Source organism: Triturus cristatus, chromosome 11 (genome assembly GCF_964204655.1).
Source record: "Triturus cristatus chromosome 11, aTriCri1.1, whole genome shotgun sequence".
NCBI classification, from domain to species: Eukaryota; Metazoa; Chordata; class Amphibia; order Caudata; family Salamandridae; genus Triturus; species Triturus cristatus.
The window spans coordinates 297,750,232-297,773,156 of NC_140594.1; the positions used below are offsets into that span (position 1 = coordinate 297,750,232).

The 22,925-nt window shown below is 45.4% G+C and overlaps 1 protein-coding gene across 1 annotated transcript in view; it reads left to right on the plus strand.

Moving 5' to 3' along the window:
• TPCN1 (two pore segment channel 1) overlaps positions 1-22,925 on the plus strand; it is a 350,431-nt gene that overhangs the window by 100,466 nt on the left and 227,040 nt on the right. The window contains exons 5-8 of the mRNA XM_085634844.1: positions 2,821-2,934; positions 3,192-3,322; positions 7,263-7,351; positions 11,702-11,736. Of these exons, the coding sequence (XP_085490970.1) occupies positions 2,821-2,934; positions 3,192-3,322; positions 7,263-7,351; positions 11,702-11,736 (369 nt within the window). The remainder of the gene's footprint in view (positions 1-2,820; positions 2,935-3,191; positions 3,323-7,262; positions 7,352-11,701; positions 11,737-22,925) is intronic.

The window sequence follows — 22,925 nt, forward strand, 5'->3', positions numbered from 1 at the left end:
GAACACTCCACTTAACGTCCCTGAGTGTAGGGTTTATGTTTTTATCATTTTACGGAGTTGTATATAGCACTGTGGAAACGAGCCTTTTTAGGGGCCCACTGTGCAGGGGTTCACCCTTATCTGTCCACGGGTGTTAGAAGGCGACCTCAGAGGGGCCCGGAGGGGCACTGACTAGCCTGAGGTCAAACCTCAAGGTATCGTAGCCGGGCACTGGCGGGAGACTCCTCGGGGAAGGAATCTCGTATCTAGGATCGTACACTCGGCACCACACGACAAAGAGACACCACACCGGGAGTTCTTAAGAACAAATCTTTATCAGATCGGAGTTGTAGGATCTTTATGATCAGCAAGGCAAATATATACAAGTGGAGCGCAGGCTCACAGAGTCTCGGAGGGGGTAGGAGGTAGCGGGACAGTCTTTTGGGGATTTGGATCAAATGCAGGGGCGTACCCGGCGCACAGCTCACAATCCTCGAGCTGGGGGATACGCTTGTCGTCGTCGGGGTCCGGCGGGACCAAGAGAGTCTGTGGGAACCGCGAGTCACTCAGCAGGGCTCAAGCACAGGTTCGGAGGTCTTACGATCTTCAGGGAGCCGCGAGTCACTCAGCAGGGCTCAAGCACAAGTTCGTAGGTCTTACGATCTTCAGGGAGCCGCGAGTCACTCAGCAGGGCTCAGGTGTTTCCAAAGGCGAATCTGCCGGATAGTCCCAGAGCACCCCTTGTTATAGGACGACTCCTCTTTGATGTCCGGAGTCTGTGCAGGCAGGGGTCTTGTCACCTGGGGGTCGCTTGTCGGGGTTTCCTGCCATTGTCTTTTGATCCTTACAGGGCCGGGTCGGGAGGAGTCCCAGACACCCAGCAGGCGTGGAGCCAGCCCTCGGGGAGGCCGGCGGGCCGATCGAAACCCACCTTCCCAGGGGAGCTCAGAGGTGCGATGGAAACTGCTCCTCCCTCTCTCATCCCAATGGGAGCGCGATGTCCTCCAGCCGGAGTGGCGCCTCTAGGCCAGGGTCGCGCTGGGGCCGGGCGGCCATCATGGTGCATGAAGTGGGCACGCGGGCCCGGTGTGGCCGAAAGGAGGAAGGCCACGGACGGGGAAGTCCGGGTCGGGTGTGTGTGGGTTCTAGTGGGAAGGATCGGCTAGGCCGTGGGCTCGGGGCTGCGTGAGGTGCATGCTCAGGTTACGTGGTGCGGGGACAGGGATGGCTATGCTACAAGGCCGGGTCTAACACCGGGTCCTTAAACCAACAAAGAAGAGATTGGCACTGAAGCTGGCATTCAAAATATCAAGTTTATTCACTCATGAGTGAGACCAAGTCCATACAACACCCTCAAGTGTTCCAAGAGGTAGTGGCTTGAATACACAGACCATGGGTCTTTTATACTGAGTTTGTTGCAGAGTAAGCATGGAGACTCAAATAGAAGGTACAAACATACACAGGAATAGCTATCGACTAACATGGGCAGATGGATATCACTCAGTCAGCAAAGTGGGAGGGGAGACAGAACTGCTTACATCAGTAAGACATGATGGACAGTTACATTTTCAAACAGGTGCATTCTTGCAGCTACAGGCCTCTCTGAGCTCATACATTGCTTGAGCTTAGAATAGAAGGAGTTAACCAAAGCTGATGACTCAAGCAGAATAGAAAGGCAAGCAACAGTGTAGACGGAAGAATCACATGGCTAACAAAATGGACGCCACAACCAAGACGGCTTCAGCTCATGCTAACCACAAATATTTTCGATTTCCACAGCGCGAACTTTACCCGAATCGGGTATCAGAGCGCTTTACATACCACCAGTTGCGTTACATGAGGAGACATTCATTTTTGTTAGGCACGGGGAGATTCAGTGATTTGTCCAGAATCACAGGATGTTCAGCGTCATTGCTGAGATTCTAACCCAGTTCCCTAGATTGGAGGCTGACCGCCCTAGCCATTAGGCCAACTCCTCTCCCCTTGATGTTTCTGAAGTACTGATGATCACCGAGATTAGTGTTGGTGAAAGTGGAAACCATGAGACAGTAATATTGATGAGCACTCCAATGAGCGTCAATGAGTGAGTGATTAATGAGACTGGATTACTTTGGGCCACAGACTGTGTCATGGAGTATGGGAATCATGAGATCAATAAACTGGGGATTGTTCATCTTAGTGTGAGTGATTGTGGGATTCTAGAAACTGAAGTACTGGGTAGAGTTTAGCATAGTGTCAGTACATATTGTACCCTTAGTAAAGGGCATTCAGTTTGTTCACAGTAAATGTGGGGTGCATAAAACTGCAGTGCTAGGGTGGTCATCTTAATCTAAGAGTGTGGCAACCAGGAGACTGGGAGAGCGTAGCTTACCGTCTGTCATTGTTATACCTATCCGTGAAGTACTTGAAAACACTCAGCTTAGCGTCAATAAGTGTATTACCGCTGAGACTTGAGATATTGGTGATCACTGAGCTTAGTGTCCGTGGCTGTGGGACTCCTGTCACTGCACTACTGGGAAGAGCTCAGTCAAAATTTGTGAGTGTGTGTCATGTGAGTCTGAAGTACTAAGGTGTTTTCACTTTAGGGAGAGAGAGTGTGGGAAATATGACGCTAAAACACTGGTTGTACTCCGCCTTAGTGACTATCTGTGGTAAATGTGTGTCGGTAGGTAGTTAACATGGTACTTGAGATTAGAGTTGCAGTGATGGTGCAAGCTGGCTGAACTACAATGTATGATTCTGTTGGACAGCTTTGGACGTCCTTGTCATCTGGTGGGAGGTAGTGTGTATCACGTGTCTGCTGATACATTTGGGTGCTTCACATTTGTGTTCTCATTACAGGTCCATGCTACACTTGAGCTGTTTGCCCTGGTGGTGGTTGTCTTTGAACTGGGTATGAAAATGAGATGGCTAGGGTGTCGCACCTTTGTCAGGCACAAAAGAACAATGGTCAAGGTAAGATATACTCTGGGCTTTGCTGAACCAGTCACTGTTAGCAAAATATATATTTGTGTCAGAGGGGCTCTTGCAGGTCATGTACTGCATGCAGTTTTGTAAGAATGCCAATTCTGGTTTCTTAGTCACCGCTCGTGATCACTGGTCCTGATGCTAGACTGATTTATGTTTCACAGGGTTTTGTGCTGTATTGAAGGATGTGTGATATTTATGGCCTAGACAATACATTTTTGCTCTTCCCATGTTTTGCAACACAGGCTTGTGTTCTTCTGGTGATGTTCGTTGAGGCAATTGTTGTGCTTGTGCGTCAGACCTCTCATGTTCGGGTGACACGCGCTTTGCGACCAATCTTCTTGGTGGACTGTCGATACAGCGGTGCGGTGCGAAGGTAAGAATAAAATCACATTTACAGAGAGTATTTACAGCGAGTGATAAGTGAAAATTCATCGGAATGGCGAATTTTAGTTGTCGGGGTTGATTTAAAAAAAATAATAATAATAAATAAATAAAATAAATGGTGAATGTGAGGGATAAAAGGAATGACTTGCGTTGGCTATAGTGGGGAATCAGGTGTTTTCTCTGAGAGAGCAATTGGTCTGAGTTTCTGTGGAATGAAGCAACCATGTTATTGCTTAGTGCCTTTCTGAAAAAACAATAATGATGGATAGAGATCTCTGTTTCTAACTTGAAAATGATCTGCTCCCGGCACAGCCTGCGCAATACATCCTTTAGAAGAACACATTGTAAACGTGTGTGCAACTAGGTTTGTTGAATTAGGTTTCTTATCCGGACCAGAATGTGAGTGTCTAGATGATGTCTAAGTCGGAAGAATTCTTTGGCTTCTGCCTAGTTATAAGTTTGTGGAACAAACTACTGGTACACTTTGCTGGAGATCTCTGCATTACCAGCAAAGATGCTCTACTTTGGTTGTCTTTGTGTAACGCCCTGAACGTCTCAGGATTGTTTAACAGACACGATAATGAGAACGCAACCACTTGTGAAGGTTTAGTTATTTTAATGAAGGCAAAAATAATACAAGGAATAAACAAAGGTTATAGTCACTGGAATCCTCCAGGCTAAGTACGTTACCAGCCCACAGCACGGATGGTCCTAACCGTCCTCTGCATATACGCCGATCCCGGCGTATGCCAACAGAGGGCAGAAATGAAATGGCCGACAATGCCAATCGGTAGGCTGTGAGGGGCACGAAGAGTGTTGGGGAGAATCGAGGAGTCAGGGAAACACCCAGCCGGGGTCTCTACCTGAAGGGAGCAGCCGCTCAACCTCTTCCTCAGACTGCACCGGGACGCGGAGTCACCTCCTGGTGATGCGTCACCGATACCCCAATCACAAGCAAAGAAGACTGAACCGAGAGCAGCCGCTCGATCGATCCCGTGGACTTCCGAGTCTGTAACGCGGCAAACACCTCCTGGTGTGCGTTACAGCTGGCAGTCCCTGTATCTCTGGTCGGGCTGGGAGTTACGACTCCAACCAGCAAAAGCGCCACTGCGCTTTGACTCAGCCGAGTCAAAAAGCGAAGCTCAATGGTTATCCGGTAGAGCTTCCGGGTCCTTCACAGGTGACGATGGGGCAAGACACGGCCCAGGGAGTAACGACTCGACCTACCTCCGTTCTTGCCTTACAGGAGCACCACTCCGGAACACTGCTCTTCACTAAGCAGGTACGTCGGTGTAAACACAATATCCGACAGCGTTGTACCTCCCGGTTCCTCCCTTTATAGGGCGTGTTTTACTTGAGTTATGTAACAGCTCTCCTGTTTACATAAGGGCGTGTTTTCCTTGAGTTATGTAACAGCTCTCCTGTTTACATAAGGGCGTGTTTTCCTTGAGTTATGTAACAGCTCTCCTGTTTACATAACCTCTCAACCGCTAAGCATCCTGGGAGATGTAGTCCGTTTTCGCTGGTTACCGTTTTCCTCCCCTCGCATGACAGGAATTCTTGACACTTTGCATGCCACTGATATAGTGCCATGATGGTTGACAAACTCCGAAGGATAAATAAAGCGTTAATTTGCCATTGATCTATCTGGAGTACTGATCGATGGAGATCTATAAAGGTATCTACATTTCGCGATTCAGAGGTTTCAGTTTAGCAGCCTTAAGGAATGAGGTGAGCTATTTCTCAGGTATATTAAATGTGGGATTCTCAATATAGCAAGCATGCTTTAAAAGTAGAACAGTGATTTTTTTGGGGGATTTTTTTTTTACCAACATTATACATCATGCATGTATCAGCAGGGTATGTTTTATTCTTGTTGGACCTAGGCTAAGATCAAAATACAAATACTATAGGCTAGTTGACACCCATCACTTGGAAATATTTTCCATACCATGAGATTGTAGGGAAGGAGGAATTGTGATTCATCATGTAATAAAGAATCCAGAAGCAAGTTGGGATGACGCCACCATCAAACCTGTATCCCTAATTTGGGTCTATCAGTTTTGGTTCACTCATAGATTGAGCTGAACGCGCTCAAACCTGTCTAATAGCTGTGCAGCTGTATGTAATGGATGGATCGTTGTCACACTTTTCGCTTTTAGTATGTATTTGGTCTCTCTGGGCTACATCTATTTGCGCCACATTGGCACTGAGGCCTGGTGCTCATCTGAGATCCTACCCATGTGTCTAAAGACTTAAAAATAATTGTAACTTTTTCATATCCACGTCGAATGACACATTAAATCCCTGTTATCATAAAGAAAGGTAATAAGAAGCCTCATATTAAGTGTAGGCTGTGATGTCACAAATAGCACAGTCCCAAATCCGAGAGAACTCCGTCATTTGACATGGCATACTTTTCCGTTTAGATCATTCACAAGTAGGAACATGCAGTAAATTAACTTATCTTTTTCGAAGTGTACTTTGAGATGCTAACGAAATTTGCCTTGTCCTCAGACTTAAAGAAATGTAAGCCAAATATTATACACAAGGCATGAACGCTGTACATATGCAGAGCTTTATTTCAAGCACATATAGTACAAAAGTACCCCTTATCAATGGCAGAAACTTAGTCTGACCCTATGTAAAAAAAAAAATGCGCACATTTATTCTCTCTCCTTGTTCTTTAGAGCATTTAAGATGTTTTATTTCAAATATATGGCTATCTGGACATCCTGAACATCCAAAGACCCCACTGGGCTTAGGGGATTTCGCCCTCGGAGGAATAGTATGGTGCTCTACAGGAGATGCACCGTTTTTTTTCCAAGTGCTGTAGGACGTTTGGTCTGGCTGCAGATCACACAACATAGGCCATTGTTTCCTCACTGTAGACCTTAACCAAAAGGAAGAGGCATTTGGAGTATGAGGGAGCCAATGGTGTGTTAGATCCTGGTGCTGAACATTCTTCGGTGTTAAACATTTATTGCAATGTCGACTCTTTGTTTCCTGGCTCAGCGGAGATCCTACTGCATACCACAGTCCGTCTGCTCAAATGTTACTTAGAATAAATTCTGACCAGTCAAAGATGATCTTATGTTAGTGTGAATTAGGATTCTAATTGAGATCAGAGAAATTCCCATCTGTTTTCCAGTAGAAAGTTAGTAAGTGTGCAAATTACAACAAGGCATATTCAGAGCAACAGAGGATCCAAATTCCTTTGGTCGTATTTGAGGTGTTTCTGCAGGTGCCATTAGATTCTAGTATTTTAGCTGAAACTTTCTTTTACAATTTAAAGGGTCTGATTTGTGTTAATGAAAGGCCTTTTAAGAACTAACCAAGGAGCCCGCTGTGAATGCAACCCTAACTGAACCTCCGAAAGTGCGATTGGAGATCACTTAAGGCCTACTAATGTGATCGTTGTCTGTGAAGGTGAGTTAGTGAGAATCCTTTAGAGGTAACTAAATTTATTCACAAATGTCATTGAGATTCTCGTAGATCAGTGCTGGCTCCAGCCCGGCTGGTTAATTGTGTGATTTTGGAGTAGTGTGGGTGATTTTGTTTTTCTTTTTTTTTTTTTCTTTTACACCTTCATGCATATTGTGGGGAATTCAAACCACCCAGCTCTTACTTAGTCTTCACTAGTGACTGAATCCGAGATCATCTCATCAATTTCATACAGTACCAACACATGCCACCCCCTTTGGATACTTATATTGTCTATTAGCTAGGTCTATACTAATGGCAGCCTTAGATCACAAAGAACGGGAACAATGATATTTGGCCTCCTTGAAAGGGTTGAGAATGGTAGGAATGAGATAAACAATGTGTTACTCTTGGAATTACTACCCACATTTGTGAACTAATTCATTATATAAAGTTATCTAGCGAGCGTGTGCTACCCTTGACTTTTACATCTCTGCCTGTTGCAGGAATCTACGTCAGATCTTCCAGTCCCTCCCGCCATTCATCGACATCCTTCTTCTGCTTCTGTTTTTCATGGTGATCTTTGCCATTCTAGGTGAGTTGAAAACCGCTGCAACTATGTTATTAAATCTCACAACAGGCATTTTAGAAAATGTAACTGTGATGGGAAATGCTTTACATCCCTTAGGCCTTTTGACCAGAATGTACTGCAATGACTATAAGGGGAATTGATTTCATTACATGGGTCTGAACAGACAACTGTTTGTCATCAGATCTCCCATTTTGTATTTCATTTGATGAGATTTGACTTTCGAACAATGACTGCAGTCATCAGAAAAACAAAGCTAGTGGTGGCTGGTGCTCTTCAACTAATCTCAGCAGCTAATAATCAATGGAGAATAATTCTATTGTTTTTGCCAGTTACGTCTCTTGAGACTGAGACCAGCCTTATGCAAATCTGATTTGGTCTTGTCCCAAAAAGATCCGTACAACCTAAACTGCTAGGCCCGGTCTCATCTAGATGGTAACACAACTACCTTCAGACCGGTTTCTGATGCTTTTTGCCTATCCGTAAGAGGCAGCTTGAGTACAGTACACTTTGAGAATGGGAACTGATCCTGGGAGGATCAGTGAGGGAGATATACATTTGTAATTCAGGATGCCGGCACTGCCTTCAGTTCACGTGTTGGTACAAAAAGTCTACAACTTGTTCCCCTGTGTTCACAGAGACCTATAATCAAAATCTCCACATCCCATGTTGCAATGCTGCAAGACCCCCCAAATGCACATGCGGCAGAATTACTACCCACGAGTTAATGTATTGAGTTTTAGATCAATCAGACTAGGGCACCAGAGTACTTTACAATATAAAACACGATTGCTCAAAAGCACAGACAAATACGTCTCTCTCACAATAGTATTTATGATTGTACACTTACAGTGACGCAAAGTAATAAGAGAGGCTTTTGAGGACGAGTTGAGAAGCAGCGAGTAGCAGAGAATATTAGGAAAGAAGGTGATTCTCCAACTGAAGATATCATGCAAGAACTGTGCACGTGAAACTGAACAAAAGTAAAAGGCTCACTTCTGGCTGCAATCCTCCAGGGTAGAGGTAGAGCTACCCAAAAGCTGAGATAGTCACAGCAGACTCAGTTGGAAACCCTTTGAACTAAGCTATTGGATGGACTCATCCTCCACTGTGGGGAAGGATTTAAGAGGGCTATACGTTGTACTTCGCGTGAGACATCTCACTTCAGGGACAGCAGGAAATGGTAGATGGTTTGATCACAAAACAGTTGGAGCAAAGAAGGCTCCCTTCGGACTCTTGTAGGTCTCTGTGGGGAGCAAAATGATTGTTTGTCTATGGCAGGCAAAGGCAGGTACATAATGCACAATGCCAGTGAACAGAGACAGACAGGTTGGAGGAGCATGAGGTTACTTACACCCAGGACAGAATTTAGTGCAGGTGGTGCCCTGTGCGACAATCTTTTTGGTGCCCACCACAAAACTGCCTTCTCCATGAATTCCCTCTCTACCATGCTCAGCTCAACTCTCCATAGCCCCTCTCTCACGTGCATCTCATTTGTTTTATAGCACTGCTCATACCAGAGTAGGGTGTTGCAACACTTCACATCATACACACATTACACAGAGCCTATAAACCATACATTTGTTTCAGTCTATAAGAAATGTAACCAAAGACAGTAAGGATTTCAAGGTGTACGAATCATGTCATCCATACCAGTAGGCAGTATATTTTAAGAGTGTTTGATCTGGAGAAGCACAAACTCCGGAATTAAAAGGTACCACAGTGGTTGTTTTTACTAATAGGAATGTATTTCTACTCAAATGAATCCTTTCGAGCAACATTAGGATAATGAAAGATTAGGGGGGAAAACATAACCTTCTAACCTATACAATCCAGTTTGCATCCAACTCTTTGATGATAACTGTTCATAGCTCACTGTGTTATATTAGGATGGGATCTTAGGAACTGCAAGTAACAAAGGGATCTTTTTGACAAAAGCAGTAACCTCCAGAGCGATCCACATAGAATACAGTTCAGTGATCTGCGTGGTACTCGTTCTTTGCAGCAGGCATATAAACCTTCTGCGCTACCTTATTATGAGTGGAAACTGCCGTGAGACAAATCTCTGATCTCCCTCCAGCAGGAACATTAATCACCAGAGTTATCTTCACATTTTTATTGTTGCCTGAAAACTGCTGGACACACAAGGAACTCTGCAGCAGGTTCTTTTTAAACCTGTGCTATTTCTAAACATAGCGAATCTCCCCCTATGGCCAGCACCAGTTGCGGCTGCACCAGCCGCACCACCCTAAAACTTTCTGTGCTTACAGCTGTAGAAAATTCAAACGTGATGGGTAAAAACTATCTGGGGTTGCGTACTTCTACAGTCTAGGGCAGATCTGGCTTGGCAGTGTGATCTAGACTGTTACTATTGGAGCAGGGCCAGGGTTGATTTGCATATGGCTGGTCTCTGTATTCAGTGTCACAGTGGGAGAAAATGATTGACTGGAATATGGCAATTGACAGTGGCTGAGACCCGATCACCTTTGTTAATTACAGCTGCCCAGTGCCACAAATGACCCCAGAACATTGTTCCTTTTCCACATCCTAACATTCAGCTATAGTTGGGATACTCAGGCGTCGCCACATCACTGTGTTTACCATGTAGCTGACAAAGATGATAGAATCTTCTTATGTGCTGACAGAACGAAAACGGACTGACAGGATACCATCCACTGTTCTTCCAGCTTCTCTATTACTTTTTTCTCTCTAACTTTCATTTGAATACGACTGAAACAAATGTATTTTTTTCATTCAAGGAATAGTTGTTCATCTGATGCAAGCCGTTATTTTAAGGAGTCAAACTGATTTGTAATGTTATTTGAGTTGAGTGTGCCATTAGACATGAGGTGTGGTGGCAGTAACTCGTTTAGAGGTTTCCACCTCCTTCACCTAGCTAAATGCCTAAAGCATGGATGCCTTTCGGAGATTTTATTTATGCATTTATATATGTTGTACATGTGCCTACTTGACACTTATTAGCTAAGCTTCCTGTGAAAATTGAGCTTAAAAAGTAAAAGCATGAAATCCTGTCTATTGGTTTATGAAATTTGTGAAATATTTTCTCACAAAGTTACACGACATACTTTTTTGGGGGTATCTCGTGGAACATTTCTCCACAAGCATATGTTTTGCACAAAAAAGGAGAACAAATGTCACTTTTGAGGAGGAAGTGTCTGTCAAAGATATTTTCGACTCAAACCAGTCGCTTAAGATGAAAAATCATATGAAACTGCAAATTATACAAAATGGTTAATATTGTGTAATTTTCTCGTAATGCAACATTCAAGAATGGGAGAGGATGTGATATAACGGCCAGAGCTGCCGACTTTTGAACTAGAGAGCCAGGTTCGAGTCTCTGCGGCGTCTCAACATCCTGTGATTCTGGGTGAATCACTTAATCTTTTTGTGCCTAAATAAATAAATAAAAATTAATTTAAATGTTATCAACATGATAACAATTTCACAAAGGCTTGCCGTTGTTTTAGTCAGAAATTTAAATAAGATAATGCATTCTTATGTTACATATACAAATGATAAAACAACATGTCACTGTCTGATGTTTCCATAAAAGTTCTCTCATGTCATTGGTGACCCCTTCTGCCAGCCTTTATGCTGCCTTTTTAAGCACACCATTTTGTACTCTAGGATTTGTTGTTTCACTGAAGTATAGGACTGAAACTATCCGCATGAAAATTGATGTTGAATAAAAATTGACTGTTGGCTCATGGTGTCACACATGCGTGAGTAGCTTTACCGGCCTTTTGTTTCAATCTTTGCATTCGGGAACATGCAGTTTTGAATTCTCACATTGCATTTTAATGCTCGTAGCACTGTACGTGTAATGGAAAAAAGGAACTAGATGAGCGATTCATGCATGGTATGGGTCAGCTTAAGATTTACATAAAGTCTACCCCTGTACATTGTTAATCCAAGAACACCGAAACATAGCAGAACAAACTATTTTACAAAGTTTTTGACCTACCAGTAAATTTGAATATTCTGTAGCGCAAGATAAAAAGCTCTGAGATTGTGTCATGTGAATAGGTTAACATTTTGTAAATTACGCAATATTCCTCCATTATCACTCAAAAGGTCTGGTAGTTTGAGCAGTTTCAGTTCAGCTATGTATGATTTTGAGAACAATTCTCCTGTGATAGAGAGGAAAGGCCCTGTAACACAGGTGTCCATATCTAGACAAAATACTGAGTTATTGGGGAAGGGTGGGCAATTTCCTCGTTCTAATTACCTGAACAGTTGATTGTTGATAAACGGTGCCCTGTGATAGGGTTCTTTTGTCATGAAACATGTAATTCTTAAACTCACATATTTCTTCTTCTTTGTCTCGTTTTCCAGGATTTTATTTGTTTTCTCCTAACCCTGCAGATCCAGTGAGTACCTCTTTCTTTTGTTTTGTTTTCTGTTTCCATAACAAAGTCCCTTGAAGTTTTCAGGAAGTAGATCTTTCGCCTTTAACCATTTCTCTGCCTCATGAGCCATTGCAACAACTTTACAAGCACTGGGAATTGGCAGATGGTTTCTTTCTGCTTTGTCCTGCACACAACAAAGATGATGTACCCAAAATACAGTCTCAAGTGTTTTAATGATTGGAGTGTTGAGACAGGAGTGCTACCAGTGGGGCTGGAGAAGAGTATATTTGTTTGTGTACAATACACATGAGCAGCAGTAACTTATTAAAGAAACTAATGTTTATAATGTCTTAAAATAAATTGGTGGCATATTTTGAGGAGTGTGTGGTCTAAGAATTAGAACATAGGCAGTTTGATAATGTTGTATACTTGGACTTCAGCGAGATCCTTGACAATGTTGCAAACAGAAGACCCATCGGCTGGGCATTTTTTCTCTGTCCAAGGGTAGTGAACAGAGGTATAAACTCCCTAATTGGCTGTAGATGTTTGCTAACTGTACCACTATACATACCTAGAAGATGCAGCAATGTTGCAGATGGGCTGGAAGGTAATGCTTGCCTTTTTGTAGAAGACAATAAGGTTAGCAGCAGAGTTCATACCTCATGGAAAGTAATCGGGGATTTAGGAAATCATAAAGGTCATGATTACGAGCTGGTGGTTGGATGCCGATAATTGGGGATACAGGAGTTTTCGCATGGATCAGGATTCTGAGTTGTGCAATAATTGTCTTAAAAACTCTGTTTTCCACAACAGATTTTGACGGCTGAAATTTACTGGGGCTAAAGGCCCAGGGAAAAAAGTCAAAGCGTGCAGATTTTGATGCTTCAAACATTGTGTCTGCATGTTATGTCTCAGTTCTAAGTGAAAACTTGAAATAAGAAAAGCAAAGCTGCCAGTAAAAGAGGCACAGTTACAGCCAGCTTTGCTTCTCATAAGCAAGGACTATAAGTACAAAGTGCGTGTTTAAACACTACTTGCAGATTTTCAAACTACATAAATAAAAGGCATTGTCCTTTACAATGCCAATAGCTTGAACTCTTGCAAATGCGAGACCTATTGCATGGCAAATGCTTGTTAATAGTGCTGCAGGCAAGCCATTAGGCCCAGGGGCCCCACTGATTCTACAGGCCAAAATTCCTGCCTCATTGGCGTCTTCAGCAAGAATTAAGACCATCCCATGTTATTCGTGTTGTGATCTCTCTTTCAGTGAGAAAATTCCGGACTAGATGTTACATGCCTGATTATTGTTGTTGCTCCCCTTGAGCAGTCTCTAACTGGTGGGCACCTCTCCTCTCTAAATGAACAAAGTAGTCCTGTATTGCCCCGTGCTGGCCTTTACCCCGACTCACTGTTTGCCGGTAATGCCTTTAGTGATACTTTTGCGCCCTCAAAGTTTTGTGGCATTTCCAAACTTTGGCGGGGGAATCTCTGTCCCTCCTTCGCGAGCCTCCACTTTTTATTCCGAGAGGCCTTATACATTTTTATTAAATTTTGAACCCGGCCGTGCAGAGGAGTGAACTCTGTGTTCTCATTTTGTCTTGCGCTGCTGGATAGGTAAGTGCGACTAGGACTGTGTGTAAGGCTCAAGACCACACTCGCGTCCTTGTGGCTGGCGTTAAACGTCTGCGATTGTCCTGCTCAGGTCGTGTTTCCTTCTCGATTCGCGTTCCCTCGGCGCAGCCTCAATGTCCAAGCACGAGAGAACGCCCCCTTCCCCTCCAACCTAATCTACCTGTACACCAGAGGCTGCCACACCTGGGGCTGCGGAAGGCGCCCCCTCAGCTGTGTAGAAGAGGCCGGCTTAATTAATAAGCTGGCGTCAAAAAAGCCGTGACACCTTCCAAAGTCGTTTGAGCAGTCGTCGTTGCTAGCTGTCAAATGCCCACTGGATAACAACGTTTAAATGGCGTAGGGGGACCCGAGGACGCATCTGTGTCCACAAGGCGCACCTAAGCCTAGCCTGGTCGCTGCGGCTGCCCTGGGGGGTCTCGCTTACACCGAGACCGAAGAGTTTTACTCGCGCTGGCCTGTTTCCAGCTAGAGAGTAGAAGCTGAAGAAAGCAGAAAAGAGAGGCAGGTGGCACGGGCTTCATCACAGGCTTCATGTAATTGCCTTGATTGCAGACTACAGCCGTCAGTCTGAACTCCGGGCGCTGAGGAGGATGATTAACTTGATCCCCACTGAAACTGCCAAGATCGTTGCGCTGGTTTGCTCTTTCTTATTCCGGGGAGTTTTAGGAGCCGAGCAAGTTCAGAACTGGGCAAGCTACAAGCCCTAAGTGCCAGACCGAACCCCCTTAGCCGCCTTCTCTGCTGCGACAAAGCTCTTAAGCTGACCTCTGCCGAGAGTTTCTGACCAAAACCGGACAAGGGGCTTGACAAAGTCACTGCAGATTGGCAGAGTGAATACACGAGGACCCCCTCGCCCCGATTTAGGCCTTGTTAGACATGGATACTGACACGCAGCTTGAGTCCCATGGGGCAGCAAGCTCAGTACTGTCATCTGGCAAAACCTCACACCCATGCTTAAAAAAGCATTTGCAATGCAATGGGTCCGATTGCATTGCAAATGCTTAGGTTTAAAACTGAGCGCATCGCCTCTTGAAAGACACCGTGCTCGTTTTTTTTTGTTTTTTTTACTTTAACATTGAGCTGTGTTGGGGTTTGACGGCTGCAATGTTTAATAGATGTGGGGAGGCCCAGAGAAAACATGTTGGAGGTGGATATTTTTTTTTCACTATGCAATGCTTCTGAATGTACTGACTACTGCCTGATGATTTACGTTGATATGTCTGTCTATGATTCATTCTAATGTTGCAATTTCATGTCATTGAAAATCAATAAATAAAATTTAAAAAAAGAAAACACTGAGCGGTGTCCTTGATGCGGGCGCTGTGCCCCGTTTTAAAGTTAAGAAATATATAAATATACCGAGCGCGGTGTCCTTGAAGTGGCACCACGCTAAGTTTTAAAGTAAAAAACAAAACAAAAAAACGGAGCGCGGTGTCCCTGAAGTGGACGCTGCGAAAATATAAATAAATGAAGTGAGCGTGGTGTCCCTAGCAGGTGCCACGCTCATTAAAGAAATAAAGAAAACATACAATTTAGAGGGTCGCGCTTCATGGACGAATGACAAAAAGAAAGTGCCTACCAACTAATTGAAGGAGACCGGCTAACGCCGCAAGTAAACGATCAAGTCCAGATGGACCGTTGTAGAAGGAGACGGGGCGGTAACCAAAAGGCCTCATTTTCAATGGGAAGCCATTGTTTAGCATAAACGGTGACGCCAGCCAATCAGAATAATGGGCGGAGCTTAAACTCCACTTCCAAAATCTCCTCGATTACAAGAGGCCTCACAGAGCAAGCAGCGCAAGCATGTTGCAACGCTAGGCGAGACCTAAAAAGAGAGTTGGAGTCATCACTGTATTTTGTTTATTTTTTTAAGACCTCTTTTGAGGGATAAAATAAAAAGAATAGAGGAAGTCAGAGGGCTCTCAAGATGGTGCAAGGTCTGCCCCTAAAAAGTATCAAGCCAGATGTAATGAAAAAGGTCAACATGGTGCAGCATGGTCCTTAGATAAGTCTTTATAGGTGGAAGCTCAGGATTACAGTACAAACTAGTTTTTCTCAGATAAAGCTGTAAATTCATTTCATACCTTAATGATTTTCATCCTTGGGCAATTCAGCAGCTCTCTATCGTAATACTTTTCCAAGGAGCCCCAAAGTACTGCTTTTCAGTGGATTTTAGTGTGTTTCGCTTTTTGCATCTTTTTTGTACAGTACTTGATAAGTACATGAATATATAGAGAAAGAAACAGTTCAGAAGGAATTTGGGGGAAAAACAAAACATCTACTCATAAAAAAGCCTGCCTTAGAAAAGAGCGTCTTTATCCTTTTTATTTGCAAATCTGATCACTTGAGACTTCACAAACGCTGTTAAACACAGAGAAAAAATCACTGTTACTGGCACAGGTGCTATTTTCATCAGTTCACATTTTCATAGCACTAACCTTTGTCCTTTATGTTCATTTTGTTTTGGAAGTGCCTTCATTTCTAATCTAAATAAAAGCTCTGGAAGTATCATTTTAGATTAATTAAAACGGCCACAAAAATTAACTTCTCCAAATGAAAGGCCCATTTAAAATGAAAGATGAGGGAGAGGCGTGTCAAATGAGGGGACGTGTCCAAGATGGCACCAGAATAGACCCACCTTCAACGAGCTCCGCCTCCCACTTTGCTAAAATAGCTGATGTATCATGCGGCGTGCCCTGGACAAGTACAAGCCTCGAAACTTTGGAGGGAAGTGAGTGACTGTAACTCAGTGTTATCTCTTGGCACTGAAAGGCAGTAGAGGTACCCATCAGAGAGATCACCGGCCCACAGGGACACGTGCCAAAGCTTCCAAAATGGTGTTTGCTGCGGTACACTGCCTGTAATGGCCCCGGTGGGCTGTGCTGAGTAGATCCTATCCCTGCCGCCGAGGTCAAGGGCCCCAAGGACGATGCCGGTAAGCCCTGCGGCTGAACGTAATTGAACTGAGTGACTGGTGAGTGGCGGGGAGAGCGGGCACGACCCAGAGGTTGGGACTAGGCAAAGCAGGTGATCACTGTACAGGAGGGCTGCGGGGGAACCCCAGCGGTCTCACCCTTATCTACTGCTCTTGTAGCTGCCGGAAGCAGAAGAACCCTGTGTCGGCCGGACTTGGGGGCCATGCTCCAGCCCATGGGGGGTCCGGGGGGCGTGTGTGACTTGGCACATGATGTTCTGTATGGCGAGGCCCTGAATAGACCCTGTAAAACCTGGTACCTGTCTGGGGTTACACAAGGCCAAGAAGGCCCATTACATCTGTTCTCCCATGGATAAACCTACAAGCTGGGTGCAAATTAACTGCAGCTGGGGCCCAGTGAGAAATGTGGCGGTCCCCTGGCTCGCACCTCAGACTCCCTAGTGCGACGGTTCCTTCGCCGCCCTGAATCACCAACCACAAAGGGGTGCCTGATGCCTTGAGAATCCCCCACGAACACCATAGAACCCACAGTAGTGGGAAGGTTACGCTACTACTTCAGAGTGGCGTTGGGTGAGACCTGCCGTGCAAGACCATCCATACTAATAGGTAGCTTGAGACGACAACACAGCCCACCTATACGACCAAAGCAACTGCACTTTCCACCTCTGGACGCAAGCATGGCCACATACCCCAACATGAAGGACATTACTTTAAAAGACATGCTTAGTAAAAACCCCCTACAAAAAACCTGATCTGCTTCAGGATGGCTTGCCCACAGCTACTCCACATGCAGTCTTGACAACCACGGATGCACCAGACAAGGGGGTGAAAGTGCACCATTCTGGAGATTCTATGTGCCGCCCTGAGAGATTACATTATGGTCCTCAAACACGACATAGCAGCAGATGTCAAAGACATTATAAGGGAGAGCAGGGAGATCTGGGTCAACGGATAATCATGGTGGAACAAACTAATGACTCGCTTGAGGAGGAACTCGACAAACATCGACGTGAACTGCAGGAGCTGCGGGACAAGAACGAGGAATTGTGATACCAACTGGAAAACTTTGAAAATAGGTCACAACGCACCAACATCAGAATTTAAGGCGTGTAGCTGCAAGCAGACTCCAGGAAATTGGAGGAATATGTTACATACCTGTTCATGCAGGTTGCACAGGGCTGGCGGACAAGGACATTGTGCTGAATCGTACCCACAGGACAGGTCGACCTGCTAAGTCACCAGGCATGCCACATGATATCCTGACCTGCCTGCATTCTTACTGACAGAAAGAAATAATCATGGTAGCCATACATGATCAGAATGCCATTACCTTTAAATGCGTGGCTGTACCATGACCTGTTACCCACAATGCTGCAGTATCGCAGGGCCCTCCAGCCCGCCGCGACATTGCTACGGGAAAAAGGAATTCGATAGAAGTAGGGACACATCCCTTCCATGTCATGTGGGAACAAAGAAACACACATTGTCCGTACTCTAAGAGAAGCCCTCTCTATTATGGGCCTTTAAGACCCCCCCACCCCCCCTTTCCCTCCTGGGGTTGAGACCTAGCAACCCAAACTACGCACACCACTGTGATCCTCTGCTAAACCACAGGGTCCACCACGAGCAGTGAAAAGACACTTTGCCAAGCCGACTAAATCCGAAAGCCGCACAGAACAAACAGCTTTACAATGCCAACTGTAGTGTTGAGACAGCGTATCGGATCCTGACAATAAGTACTACCTGTTGATGCATCACCAAGTGTTCTCAATCAATATTGATCTTCCCAGATCCAGCTCCGGCAACCATGGTTACACCACTGTTGCTTCCTCATCATCTAAGCCATAGCGGCGGAGCTCTGAATCCACTTCACGAAGATGACTCCCCGCCTTTGACATGGAAACTTTTCCCTCCATTTTTTGTGTTCCCAGGAGAGGGAACGTCCTTGTATTTCTCCACATTCCTCCTTGCTTGACCACTTCTACGCAAATACACACACAGGCGATATTGGTCAAATAGACTGGGATGAAGGTATGGCTGCCCACCTTATCCCCATGCAGCTGGCCCAAGGACCCTCTAACCTATGAGTAACAGCCATTTGATACTCTTGTGTCATGTTCGCGCTAAATAAAGCACCAAAAATAAATAAAAGTAATCCGCTTAAAATTCCGGGGCCTTAACTCTCCAGTAAAGCACCTTCCGCTTCTATCCATGCTTAAAGCTTTTAACTACGCTGCTTACCTCATTCAGGAAACCCACCTCCTTAAAGCAGATTAGTAATGCCTAAAGTCCTGCTGGTTGGCTTTCCAATACTTTTCCTTGGGAATGGGATAGTGGGCGGGAGTAGCGGTCCTACGAGCTACCCACTTCCCGGGCCGAGTCATCCAGACCCAAGCAGAGATACCGGGTAAAAATAAAAATCCAATTGGTCGCACACTGCTCGTCCTACCAGCGTGTTACCCCAAAGCATTGTGGTCCATGAAGTAAGCATCAGCGAGTACGCCTCTGCCAGAGTCTTAAGCAAAAATCAATGTCGCATCGGCCATCCCTGGACACGTGTTTCGAGGTTGTTACCTCTCGTCAGCAGGGAATAGGCATGTGTGTCGGGTTGCTGCGTAGGCTGCCAAAAAAATGTTCTCAGGTCCGGTACCACTCGTGGCACGCTGGTGCGCAACCATGAGCTCGTCAGCCCCACCGGCTCAAGGGAGCCTGAATATAAACAAAAATCCAATTGGTCGCGCACTGCTCGTCCTACCAGCGTGTTACCCCAAAGCATTGTGGTCCATGAAGTAAGTATCAGCGAGTACGCCTCTGCCAGAGTCTTAAGCAAAAATCAATGTCGCGTTGGCCATCCCTGGACACGTGTTTCGAGGTTGTTACCTCTCGTCAGCAGGGAATAGGCATGTGTGTCGGGTTGCTGCGTAGGCTGCCAAAAAAATGTTCTCAGGTCCGGTACCACTCGTGGCACGCAGGTGCGTAACCATGAGCTCGTCAGCCCCACCGGCTCAAGGGAGCCTGAATATAAACAAAAATCCAATTGGTCGCACACTGCTCGTCCCACCAGCGTGTTACCCCAAAGCATTGTGGTCCATGAAGTAAGCATCAGCGAGTACGCCTCTGCCAGAGTCTTAAGCAAAAATCAACCGGGTAGGCTGCTAGCTTTACACAATGTCATCAACACCTACACATTCATCATAGTTAACATATATGCCCCAAATGCTCACAAAGAGGCCTACTTCCTGGACGCTCTGAGCCAGGGGATGAGCCCCCCCACCCTCTTTGATGCTGACGTCCTACTGGGGGGAGACTTTAACCTGGTCCTGGATGCCCTCCTGGACAGGTTGGCACAGCGGACCGGGCAAATGAGGTCCTTCACTTCTGCAGGCCATCAGTGGTTGAGGGATATAGGAATAGTGTACTTGTGGAGTCTGGCAAAGGATTACACGTTCTTCTCTGCAGCTCACTACACATGTGCCAGAATAGCCCTTTTTCTCACCTCATCTCGCTTCACAGTGAAGGCCAGGTCTATAGACCTAGGCGTTGCCGCCCTCTCTGACCATTTACCCATCTCTATCACACTTCGCCTCACAGATAACGCGCCACTGTAACGCTCTTGGTACTTCAATCCTAGATTGCTGGCCTATGACTCAAATATTACTGAAAGTACTGACGACATCCGCTTCTTCCTCAATAGCAACGATACACTTGACATCTTCAGCGCCCTACCTGGAACACCCAGAAAGCAGTTGTGGGGGGCAAGTTCATAACCATTGCTTCTAAATTGAAGATTTGGAGAAAGTCCATAAATAATCAGGCTCTCATAAAGTGTAATGTCAACTCACACTGACCGTAAAGCGCTCAGAGCCCTTGACATGGACAGAGGGGAGTACGCCCTCCTGCCTACCAACAAAAATATTATGTGGGGTAAATAAGGCAGGCCTCATTTTGGTGCAACGGCTTCATGCCCAGGTTCTCCATCAGAGAATCACTGAGATTGAAAGATCACCGGGGTAGAGAGTGTAACACAAATCATACAAGAATTCGGGCATTTCTATGCCGCACTATACACAACCGAAACCCTAGCGCTAGAGGACACTGGAACATACCTGGCCCAGGTTCATACGGAGTGCACACCCACTGAGAATGCATCTCAATTAGGTAGGGACATCCACCCAGACAAAGTGATCAAGGTGTTAACCCATCTCCAATAAGACAAAGCACCTCTGATTTTTACAAAATATTTATAGCTACCCTGGCTCCCAATTTGGCCTACCTTTATAACTCTTTTAGCAACTCTGGCGCTCTTACTGATACCATGAGAGAGGCGGTTATTACGGTGCTTCCCAAACCTGCACATCCTATCATCCCATTTCAGTTCTAAATGTAGAGGCTAAAATCTTCACCAGCATATTGCCAGCCTGTCTCCTTACATGCAGGGCCTGTTGCATCCTGACCAGTCTGGTTTATTCCCAAAAGATGCTGTGGGAACACCACCAAATGTCTGACATCTTATAGATAAAATCCATTGCTCCCACAAGCTTGCTCTACTGCTTTTGATTGATGCCGAAACGGCCATTGACCGGGTACATTGCCCACATATTAAATGAGTATTGGCTAAAGCTGGCCGTGACGCCAGATTTATGCATTTGGTATGGTGCAGCTACTTGAATCCCAAAGCAATGGTCAGGACAAATGGATGGTTGTCGCAGTCCTTTCGTGTGGTGCGTGGCAATCAACAGGGTTTCCCCTTGTCGCGCTCCTCTTTGCTCTCTACATGGAGACATTTGCAGAAAGAGTGTGAAAACACCCCCCAAATAGCAGGCATTACAATGGGAGGCAGGGAGTATAAATAGGCCTTGTACGCAGACGATGTTATGATAGCTGTCACAAAACCCTTCACGTTCCTTCCCCCCAATGATGCAGGAGATGGAGGCCTTTGGTAAAGCATCTGGTTTCAATACTAACTTAAAAAAAACGCAGGCTCTTGCGCTTAGCCTCTCCCAAACTGACCAATCCCAACTGGAACAAGACTTCCCCTTTATTTGGCCTTCTCAAGGTGTCTCTTATTTGGGCCTACCAATACACTACTCAGACGGTACATTGGAATACAATTACGTCACTGCTTTTCACGGCTACATCAGACTTACACACCGATTATAGGGAACCCTGATTTCCCACCGGCTCTCCAAGAGACAGCATTCTCACACTGGCAAGCCGCCAACTTTAAGAGTAGGACAGCCCTATGGACTTTACCCAAGTTCAGGTTAATTATGGTATTCCTTCCACCGCACACTGACCATGTATTGAAATTAGACACTGGGTTACCCAGCCGCACATACGACACCCATGCAAGCCGAGCGCTCACTTCCTTTCAGAAGTGGATGCTCACCCGTAACACAGACAAAAGACTTCTCTTTGACATATATGCTTGCCTTAATGCTTCGACCACTAACACCAACTCTCCGGCACAACGATGCTGCGAAGCGGAATGTGATCGCTCCTTCACTCCTAAGGAGTGAACAGACATTCTACACCAAGGACGCACATTTCCCTGTAGTGCCTCTGGCAATAAAGCTTTACTCAAAATTGTGCATTACTGGTACTATGCACCTGCTAGAATAATTAAATGGAAGCTGGGCAGGTTGGCTGTTGGCGGCAAAGTGGACATTCAGGTATATGGGCACACAATCTCCTTTTTTAAATTATTTTATTTTTTTATTCTTTTTATTGATAATCAAAACAATTGGCTTCACAAATCATACGGTCATCGCATAATGAGGTTATTACACAGACATATTGGCATGGCCTCCCTCCCTCCCCAGCGCAGGATACAGACTCATAGGTCCGGCTCTTTAACAGCCGATCCATGCCCATCAGGTAATTCAGTGTTTGTTTCTCCCGCAAACCATACTGCTGCCCCGATTCTGGTCACTGACTTTCTAACATCTGTAGGTTCTCCAATCCCCACACACTTTCCCCCTTTCTGGGGATACCTCTGGCTCCATAGACCACGTGTTTTGCACTCTAACACCAATTAAGGTCCCTTTGTCTGTGTAGTCGCTGGCCCCCATGTTCTTGCTATGTTTTGTTTTGCCACTCCTGCCATTTTTAGCCAGATTTCGTTGAGCCTAGGCCAATCATTTTCCCCTTTTATTCCCAGGAGTAGCCATTTGGGTTCTACAGGGACTACTAGGTTTGTCACCTTTGCCATCACCGTGGTGAGTTGTCTCCAGTAGGATTGAATCCGTTGACATTCCCACAGGGTGTGGAAAAAGGATCCCTCGTTCTCACATCCTCTTTTACACAGTGGGGAGTCTGGTCTGCCCATTCTATACAGGAGGGTCTGTGCATAGTACACTCTGTGAGTAGCTTAAATTGGATCAGTCTGAATCGTACTCCAATGGACCGTTCTTGGGGGGGGCTTGTAGGGCCTCCACCCAGTCGTCATCGTCTAATGTCTCACCCACGTCGGTCTCCCATGCCCGTTTCAGGGGGCCTAATAACTCCGGGGAATTGTTTATTAGCTTCTTATAAATTAGTGATATTCCCATTTTTGTTAGTGGCTCTGTCAGTATTCAGTCCTCTAACGGTGAGGCGTCGGGCACCTGTTCCACTATAGGCAAGTGGCAATTTAGTGCATCTC